Consider the following 10,721-nt stretch of genomic DNA (forward strand, 5'->3'; position numbering starts at 1 on the left):
ACACATCTAGATGGTCATCTTTGATTCGCAGAAACTGTCAAACGCTCACATTTTCTAAAACGCTACCCAATGACCTGACTTAAATTGAACCATTTCACTAACGTTCCTGAATCCAACGTTAGCGTGCAATGGTCTGACTCCTTGAGTTAAGTCTATATCTGTCAATTTTGTTGGAAAATGAGGATTGGCAAATATCTGCAGTATCTAATGTTTTACATCCAGAATGTTACATTTCATTTCAATACTGATGGGATGCCATCCTCACTACATGAGCCATTAATGAAGTCATGTGTTGGGCATGTCTTTTTGTTTAAGTGTCCTCTGCAATAACAATTTGTTCTGCATCTAAAGGTTTTTTTATACGGTATTTGCATTTTTCTTAGTTATTTGGTTGCCGTCTTTATTTATACGTTCCGTAATGCCTTGTGGTTTTTGTCAAACTAGTTCTATTTACATTTATTTTTGGAAGTTTCCCTGTGTAGAGCTCTAGGGGTCAGAGAGAGACAAAGAGAGAGAGAGAGTGTGTGCGTGTGTGCGTGTGTGCGTGTGTGCGTGTGTGTGTGTGTGTGTGTGTGTGTGTGTGTGGGGATAAACGTGTAAGTGGAAAATATCAAGGTCAGACAGGACGGTGATATCGGACCCTCTGTGGTCATGCTTAATCGTAGCTCAACTTGATCGGTCTGTGCCGGTGTAGCTCATGTTGGTGGCCCTTCATTGGTTTGTTCCTGAACTTATGATTGGCCTCCACTTTTTAATCCTGCATGAGGGGGCGGAGTGCCCTGAGAGAGGAGGGTGAAAAGCTCTTTAACAAGACGTCTTCAGCAAGAAGGCACAGAAGCTTTCCTACAGGTATGTACCTTCTTTCTTCTTTCTCTTGCAGAACAGCTCGACTAGCTCCATGCATCGCAAACTGTTTGTGGATTAATTTGTAAAATCTGTTTCAGAGAATATACAGGCTCTGCACCATCTTGACTTTGATCTTTTGGCATGCTTTTGACATTTTTAGTTTACATACACAGGCTTACCAATTGAGTGCAGGATTTAAAAGTTATGTTTTAAATAGGGATGGTGGATTGAAGCCGAAGTAAAGATGAGATGTCATATTCAAGCTGATGTGTAACAGAAAAAGTACTGCAAAGATGCAGAACTTGATCTATGCATATGGTTCAGAAACCCTTGCTCTCTCCAAGCAGTTTGTTGTTGCACTTTTCTTGAAAATATATATTTTTGACATCCTTTTGAGTTATTTTACTAAATTCAGAGATGATATTAACTCTGCTGTGTCCTCTGCAGAGGACGAAGCTGCTCTGACGTCCTAAACAGACTCCAGCAGAGTTAAAAGGTCACAGTGTTCAGTGATTTGGAGTAATCCTTACCTTAAGACCCTGGATCCACAGGATCAGTTTGCAGGGGAGGCTTGACAGGATGAGATTTCAGATTGGCATGAAGGACTACAATTCTTGCATTTCCATGTCTATGTTTGTTGCGTCACCTCTCACCTGATTTTTCTCTCATGAGGGTCCCGTCTTGTGACCAGATCATAATGTCACTATGTTATCAGCCAGGGATGAATGTCTATTGGCACTGTATCCTGGCAGCATAACTTTTCTCCAGTGATCTATAAATAATATTACCACTGACCCAAAGAGTCCACTGTCATTCGCCTCTAATCATTGAGAGGAGAGTCATTGGGATAAATTCAGTATAAAAAGTCCTGTGGTGTATCGGGGGAATGCTTTACTCCTCAGTTACTAGTGCGTTTCAGATCAGCCATCTTTACGTTGACAGGATTAACAGGAGTAATGATGTCCTTCCAGCTTCCTTCTATATTAAGACACAGTCTCGTGGACACTACCTACCCTCTGTGAAGGACAGGCTAGAATCTGACCTTTCATTAGGAACATTTAATTCAAGTATTGCATTAACATTTTTAATCCATCTTGATGGACATAGCCTATATTAACAATACTGAAAATATACTTTTTTTCTTACTGACTACTGCAGACGGATTTCTTCCTGAGCTGTCTCAAGTCCCACTTTTTCCTTTCAGCTTCAGACAGACGTCTGTTCATTAGCTAAGCCTTCGTGGATGTATGAGAGTTGCAGGTGGGAGACTGCTAATGCTAAGAAGCTAAGAGCTATCCCACCTGCTACCCACTCTAAGCTTGTTACTGTTCCAAAGGAAAAACCCAGGGGTCTTAATCCCAGCCGGTGTGATTTACCTTACATGTGCTAATTTATACTACCACAGAAGATTTCAAATAAAAGTAGCTAGTACGCCAAAGCTAATTAGCTTTGCTAGCTTCTGCCTATTCTTTACTGATCATTACTATGAAGACAGTTTGATATTGGTAAGGTTACGATTTACGGGTCAAAGTTCACAAAAGTTGAATTTGAAGCTAAAATAAAATAGATCGATTTTTTAGATTGTTCATCAATGCCAAATAATGAACTTGAATAATAGGAATTTATATTTAGTGGGTTCTTTTTTTAATTTATGTATTTCTTTTTCGACAGCTCATTTGTTTCTTATAAAGAGTTACCTACTATCAGAAAGATGGCTGGCTCTTTCACACGTATGATCGCCGGACGCAACGGGGCTGTGCTGTTGGCAAGCCTGGGCGCGGGAACCATGGCGACTGGTTTCCTGATGAGTGATAACCCCCTAGCTGCTGAGGTCAGGACAAAGCTTTACCCCCCCAGGTAAGACCAACACCACAGGGCTGATAGAAACACACAGATAGAGGGGTGACCTTGACTTGTCAGTGAATACTTCAAGCTCTATAATTATCAACCTGTTAAGGCAGATATTTTAAAAACTGACTACGTGCTTTGCAACATCACTTGTTCATTTCAGAACAATGACTCATTGCTTTTTGTTACCACAACAGAAACAACTAAGGGGAATTAGTGGAATGAAACTTATTTATATATACACATATAGACGAGTACATTACTTAAAGGTGGGGTAGGTAATTCACTTCGGAAACACTTTTTGTTATATTCCATGGAATGCTCTTAACATCCCGATAGCAATGAATAAATTAAATGGTTTGACAATAAATAAAAAATGTCATCTGTGGAAGCCGTGGCGCTGTGTACTTTTCGGTTGTGTACTTTCAAATTCTAGCGCACTCGAGCTGGTTTCCCCATTCTTACCTATACCCTACCTTTAAGTACAATTTTCAGTTATTTGATCTTTGAGTGTTCACATTTATGAAACGTTATGCTTTAAATCCAAAACAGCTAAGACGAAACAATATGTATTCTTTACTACACTACATTTATCTCATTATTTTTAAAGTAATTGAAGGATAAAGTGTTCCTTTAAATTCTCCTTCTTCTAAAGCTAAATATACCCCTTGAATTAGCTGGAGAATGCAATGTCACAAGGCTGAATGCAGGTGTTTTTTCTGAGATCATTAAAGTAAAAAATGCATACTTTCACCACCTCTTGTCCATAATACTCTACTATTTTGTGGTATGAGTCTGTTTACTTAAGTTAAGGATATGAATAACTTTTCCACTACAGCTAAAAGTTGACATCAGAAGTGTTAATTCATTTATATAGTAAAAGTGTTATATAAAAAATGGTATGTCATCAAAACATTTTGAGTGTGGACTGCGTAAGTGGGAAACTGAGAGTATTAAAGAGCAGAGGTCATACAGCGTGATTCTGGAATCATCTGCCCTGATCTCTGACACTCTCAAGTTTCATCTATGTTACCTTTGACTCACTCCCTCCCTCTGCCCAGTTCTTTCACAGAACTGTTCCCCCTCTCACCTTCTCAAACACCACTGCGTAAATCGTAATTGATACATGAGCAGAGTAAGGACAAACACACACACTGTTGTTAATTGCTTTTAAATCGCTTTAAATTTAGTTACACTACCTTTACTTATAAATAGACTATATACATTTTTAAGCATTTTTCTCTCTTAATGTGGTACATTTCTGGTCGAAACAGGATGTCTCCTTTGCAATTGTAAAGTTTCAATTTATTAACTAAGAATGTATGTAATGCAAAAAAAATATTGATACAGAGACAATAAACCCTTAGTCTAAAGTTTTCCTGAGTTCTGTTAAGCATTCAGCAGCAAAAGCACCATCTCTTTCCCTCAGGAGTTGGTAGGGACCAAAAATGGAGCTAAAAGAGTTCATATTTGTCCGACATTAATTAGTTGGAAACAAACACAACCTTAAATCGATGACAGGGTGGCTCTGTGTCTGGGTGTTAATATATATATATATAATCAACTTATGAAGGGTATAATATGTTAATGTTGTGAGTACAGCTAGTTGTTATTCCCCCAAATGGCAAAAAAACTGGTAAATGCAGACTTCAATGTGGACGCTTGTTGTTGTTTAAGGCAGATTATTTTCACAAAAGATTTCTTCAGGGCATTTTGAAACATAGCTTGTTGAAAAAGCATGATGTAACCATAGTTTAGGATCATTAATAGACTGAGTACAGCTTGTTTTACCCTACAATTTCTTTCTTTCCACTTCTTCATTTCCTGCAGCTCTGATTTCCCCGACCTGAGGAAACACAACAACTGCATGGCCAAGGCTCTGACTCCGGCCATTTATGGCAGACTGAGGGACAAGATCACCCCCAACAACTGGACCCTGGACCAGTGCATCCAAACCGGAGTGGACAACCCCGGACACCCTTTCATCAAGACCGTGGGCTGTGTGGCTGGTGATGAGGAGAGCTATGAGGTATGAGAGGTCAAAGGTCACATTGTACCTTTCTTTTAACCATGTCCTCTGACTGACCCGCTGCACCAAATCCAGATGAGAGAATATATGAGTTCATAAATAATTTAATTCGCTGAGTAATGAGCTTAATGAGCAGCAGCTAGCCATGCAGCGAGTGCTTAGATGGAGGTCATTGAGGCTGAAGGCTTTCAATATGCATTAAAATACCATCTGAAAAAACCTAATGGTTTTATTGTATTATAGATTTTGTGGTACATGATACTTATCAATTTTATATTACCACTTAGTTTTGAAACTTTGATTAATTATTATTTTATTATTTTTTTAAGGTATGACTATTATTATTTTATTGTCTTTCTTTATAGTGGTTGTGGTTTTCTTTGTATATATGTGCGAATATATAATTTTTTTAACATTCAAGGAAGGCTAAATTGAAGTCCCTTCACCTCCTCTGTTGGATTAAGATTTGAAACAAATGTCAATATTTGATTTACCGGATATATTCCTTGAAAATAGTATTTACCTTCATCAAGGACACTTAACATGATTTTAATCAACCCTTAGATGCACGAGTGACTGGACCCTACACTCTTCCAAAAAGGACACGTATTAGAATAATATGTGTTTTTATGCCATTTTTGTCATTTTGATTGAGAAAAATCACTTGTATAATATTTGGTATTATATTTTGGTTCACACTAGAAATATGTTATATTTAATATTTCACTATTTATAATTTTAGACATTTTTTTACATTTTGAAAAAAAAACGAAATTCCATAGGAAATGCATGCGGGTCATTTTTGACCCACTTATGGAAGCTTGGGGTAGTAATACAAAAACTACAATTTCTTAAAATGTATCAAATTTTAAATTTGAATGGCATGATATCCAAAACATGTTTTTTGAGGAATAGCTGGAATATGAAATGATAAAAAAATGAAAAAAAGAAAACCACCTCACCCGGTCAAAAAAATACCCACTTATGCATCTAAGGGTTAAAGGTTCAAAGTTATTTTTGGATTTTGAATCTAGAATTGTATATTGTTTGAAGAAAAAAAAAAGACACTTGACTCTGTCCTCTGTTCTCCCCCAGGTGTTCTCTGAACTCTTTGACCCCATCATCAAAGACAGGCACAACGGCTACGACCCCACCACCATGACTCACCCCACTGACCTGGACGCATCCAAGGTATTTACACCACTGCATGATCCCTGCATCCACCTGCTGTTCTTTAATGTATTAAAACTATTTGTCTTTCTCGCCTCTTCCTCCAACCTCCAGATAACCAATGGCGTGTTTGATGACAAATACGTCCTGTCGTCCCGTGTCCGCACTGGGCGCAGCATCCGCGGGCTGAGCCTCCCCCCCGCCTGCTCCAGGGCGGAGCGCCGTGAGGTGGAGCGGGTGGTGGTGATGGCCCTGGCCGGCCTGAAGGGAGACCTGTCCGGACGCTACTACGGCCTGCAAGACCTGACAGACAAGGAGCAGCAGCAGCTCATTGACGTGAGTTTCATCTTTGTTAGACACAGAAACTATACACATATTTTGATTACAATACCCAAAGTCATAATTGGTCATAATTTTCTTCTGAATATTTAAAGAATTGTCCCAGTTTTATATTCACAGAGCAGCTTTTTTAGGTAATATGCTTTAGGAAAACCTGACCACTTATCACAGTTTGTAGTCTTGGTTTTATACTGTGGACATCATTTGTGAGAAGTTAAAACTTTTCCCCCCTCTTGATCATTCTCATTTTTAAGGATTTTACAAGCATGAAGAGGCTATAGTAGTTGAATAATTAAAAAGGTTACCCTGTGTTTCCAGTCTTTATGCTAAGCTAAGCTAGATGTCTGCAGGCTCCAGCTTCATATCTGCTCCACATCTAGCACAGTAATTGTACTGTTCTTCTAACTTATCTTTTTCTAAAATGTAAAACTATCACTTTAAGTCTAACAAAATGACCCTGAAAATGTATCATCTAGTCATCTTAGACTAGCTCTCTTTAACCTTCAAAGTATTGACCTTCCTGTTCTGATTATTTCACGCTGCGCCACAAAAGGATCATTTCCTGTTTGACAAGCCAGTCTCTCCGTTACTCACTTCGGCCTTCATGGCCAGAGATTGGCCCGATTCCAGGGGAATCTGGTAAGAACTCCCATCCCAATGCTGTTAGTGCTGCCAGTAATGAGAGGAAATGCTTGCAATTCATCGAGCCTCACCCTCTCCCGGTCTGAGAAGTCCTCCCTAACTCTTATTCTATTCTCTCCTCTGGAACACAGTTAGTTTTAGAAGTAATTCACTTTAACGTCCTCCTCCCTCTGTTTTTCTACCTCCCTTTACCCACCTTTCCCACCTTCAGGACCACTTCCTGTTTGACAAGCCTATCTCTCCTCTGTTGACATGTGCCTTTATGGCCAGAGACTGGCCTGACGCCAGGGGCATCTGGTAGGGTTTATTCAGCTCTCCTGCATGTCTGCTGTGTGACTCTATAGACCTCCACCTCCTGACCCATGCAGTGATAAACTCGGTGTTGGAAAGGAACTTAGTACACCTTCTTATACTGGCAGCTTTGTTACCTTTTGATATACAATTCTTTATCCACTTCCTGTTCAATGAAAACCATGTATCTCCTGTTTTGGTGCTTCAAATGTGAATGTTTGTGATTAACTAGTATAGAAGTTTTCCTTAATGGGTCGAGAAAACTCAAACTTCTTAAGCTAAATAAACAATTAAAAAATATCTCGGATCAGCAGGAAAATGCATAACAACTAATCTGAAAACAGGCCTTTTTTTCTGAACGTGTGAAAATTAAAAAGGTTTTAGAGATACATGGTGCTCACAGGACAGCAATGCAAACAATAATCTTATAGAACATATCTTTTTTAACTGTGTGTACATTTCTGTACACTAAACCACCCACCAGTATATAAAGTAGTTTAAATGTAAATAACCTAAAACATCTCAGCCGTTAAATGCGACACTGTGACGCTCAATAAGTGTTAAGATATTGCCCTGTTTTTGATGCATGTTGCTTGACAAATATACCAACAGGACATCGTTTTTGTGTTTTATATTTATTATGCTGCTATAAATGCATGTCTCTCACATATTAATGCAGACAGGCAGCATGATTATAAAATGTTCTTTATAATCAGGTCCTTTATGACCATGAGTCGTCTCCTGTAACGAAAGGAGTGTTCTACCTTGAGAGCCCTTTAGTGAGACCCTTTAGTGAGACTCTTTAGCTGTTTCTCTTCAGGCACAACAATGAGAAGACCTTCCTGATCTGGGTGAATGAGGAGGACCACACCAGAGTCATCTCCATGGAGAAGGGAGGCAACATGAAGAGAGTGTTTGAGAGATTCTGCAGAGGACTCAAACAGGTAGAGTGGAGCCTGTTAAACAAACACAGACATGATGTAGCAACGGAGCAGCCATCTTACTTTAGGGGTGGTGGGGTTTGTCTGCCCAGAATTATGGTCTAACAGAAAAGTCTAAACAGCTTTTGGAGGGGTTACTATGAAAGTTTGTACACATGGATGAATCCTACACACTTGATCCTCTGACTTTTCCTCTGGTATAAGGTTAAGATTCTTTGTTTATAGTTAAATATTTAGACACATATTGGATATTATCATCATTAAGTCAATGGTTTAACTTGTCAAATAACAGTTTTTTTTAACCAAATACTGTAAAACTAATGATATTCCCATTAGTTTCAGCTAATACAAATAATAGAGCTGAGGCTCTGTCGAAACAATGCTAATTCATTTGTTTGTAAAAAAAGATGCAAGCAATAAGAAGACACATAACATAGTGCAGAAGTTAAAATCTAAGGATAAAATGAAAGATAAATATAGTATAATAAACTATGTTTGTATTTGTGGCAGACGGGTGTACAGTAATTGGAAATTGAAGGAACTGTAATGTTAACAGGGATGTAGTGAGTGTAATTGCGTGATAAGATTATAGGGAAATATATATTTATTAAGTAAAGAAGCTAAATACATTTCCAAAAATCTAGGACGTCACCATAGAGCAACAGTATAACTCAACTCTTAATATGGGATGTCTCATAGGTGGAACAGCTGATCCAGGAGAGAGGCTGGGAGTTCATGTGGAATGAGCGTCTGGGATACATCCTCACATGTCCGTCCAACCTGGGCACTGGACTCAGGGCTGGCGTGCACGTGCGCCTGCCAAATCTCAGCAAGGTATTACCCTCACACACACACACATACACACACACACACACACACACACACACACACACACACACACACACACACACACACACACACACACACACACACAGACACACACACACACACACACACACACACACACACACACTCCATGTTCTTGTGTATAATAACAGATTTTTTCAGAAGAAATGCAGATGGGATCTTGTGGTGGGATTGATTTGTCCAATTCTTGTTTCTGCAAGATCAATGATTAACTCCCAATCTTCACTTATGCCACAGCTTTCACAGATCAATACAAATTGACTTTTGCATCTTTGGTCTTGAAATTAAGTGGCATTTTACTGTAGTTTTGACCAAAATTATTCTGCAGGACACACGTTTCTCCAAGATCCTCGACAACCTGCGGCTGCAGAAGAGAGGCACAGGTGGAGTGGACACAGCTGCCACTGGAGACACCTTTGACATTTCCAACAACGACCGTCTGGGCAAATCTGAGGTCAGGAACAGTAAATCATATTGCATTTAAAAAATATATAGAACCAATATTTTGTTGTGGAAATGAACTTTGCTGTGTGTTTTTAGGTGGAGCTTGTCCAGATGTTGGTGGATGGCGTCAACTACCTGATTGAATGTGAGAAGAAGATGGAGAAGGGACAGGACATCAAAGTCCCGTCTCCCGTCAACCAGTTCAGGAAGTAAAAATCTGAACTCATCACAGCACCGGTGTTAGTGGGGGGGGGCTCTCTGCTCCGAGCTCCCCCCAAACCTCAGAGACGTCTGTCCGCTGCTACAGGTGGTTTCTTTACTTCTCCAACAAAGATTGCAAATCTTTATAACCTAATTTTAGTCATGGACTGCAGTTAGGGGGGATTCTACCTCAAGTTCCAGGTCATCACTATTCCTGACTTCAATAAAAACAACAATAAACACTTTGACTTTTCTGTGATTTCTTTGACTCATCTATGGTGGCCTTCAGAGCCAAACGCATTTCAATACAGAGTTGGAAAGTAAGTAAGTATATCAACTCAAGTACTGTTCTTAGATGAGTGATTTTATTTTCAACTACTTTATATTTATACAAATATTTTAGCTATTTATTACTGCAGTACATTTCTTTGATAACTTTGGATACATGTAACTCTGCACATTCAGATTAATAATACAAATGTGAATCTACAATCTTTTAATCCTTCATAGACGTCCCAAAGCATTATGGGAAATGTAGTTCCAAGAAGTATTGCATGATTATCCCTTAAAGTATATGACAATGATCTCTATTATGTTGCCATATTACCCGTGTCCCAGTAAATAATGTCAAATCTTTATTCATTCATGTCCTTTGTGATCTCCATTTGCAGTTGGATCCATTGCCTTCTCATGTGTAACAGCATGAGTCTGCTGGTGTGCTCTGCATAGTCAGCTGTCAGTCTGTTGCCTGGCTATAATTACATTTTGCTTATGGATGGAGAAAAGTAAATTAGATCCGTTTAACTGCTGCCCACAGCGATACTGCAGGTTGAACACTAAATTGCAATGCACCAATCAGGCCTTTTCTTTATATATTAATATTGCCAGCATTTTGATGAGTGAGGTAAGCAGGGGTTGGTAATAATTGAAGAGAGGGTATCATCGTATTAAATTCAAAATACAAATGTCTATTGAATTGGATGCCAACTTCCAAAATGAAGGAGTTTTAATTATAAGAGACTTTCCCCCAACATTTCAAAGTACAAAAACGTATCAAGGGACACATGGATGTTGTTGCATGTTCACAAAGATTGAATGAGGAA

The 10,721-nt window shown here is 38.9% G+C and overlaps 1 protein-coding gene across 2 annotated transcripts; it reads left to right on the plus strand.

Annotated features, from left to right (window-relative positions):
- The first annotated feature begins 693 nt into the window (after positions 1-693).
- On the plus strand, positions 694-9,860 carry ckmt2a (creatine kinase, mitochondrial 2a (sarcomeric)). 2 transcript variants are annotated; one of them, XM_079660706.1, is made up of 10 exons: positions 694-849; positions 2,518-2,703; positions 4,525-4,723; positions 5,819-5,914; positions 6,008-6,229; positions 7,086-7,171; positions 7,986-8,109; positions 8,806-8,940; positions 9,302-9,427; positions 9,514-9,860. In XM_079660706.1, exons 2-10 carry the CDS (start codon positions 2,558-2,560, stop codon positions 9,628-9,630), a joined length of 1,251 nt encoding a protein of 416 aa, XP_079516832.1. In that variant the 5' UTR covers positions 694-849; positions 2,518-2,557; the 3' UTR covers positions 9,631-9,860. The 2 variants fall into 2 exon arrangements, with proteins under 2 accessions (XP_079516832.1, XP_079516831.1); XM_079660705.1 differs by having other exon boundaries at positions 5,819-6,229.
- Positions 9,861-10,721: the final 861 nt, after the last annotated feature.

This window comes from Notothenia rossii (assembly GCF_949606895.1).
Source record: "Notothenia rossii genome assembly, chromosome: 11".
Classification (NCBI taxonomy): Eukaryota; Metazoa; Chordata; class Actinopteri; order Perciformes; family Nototheniidae; genus Notothenia; species Notothenia rossii.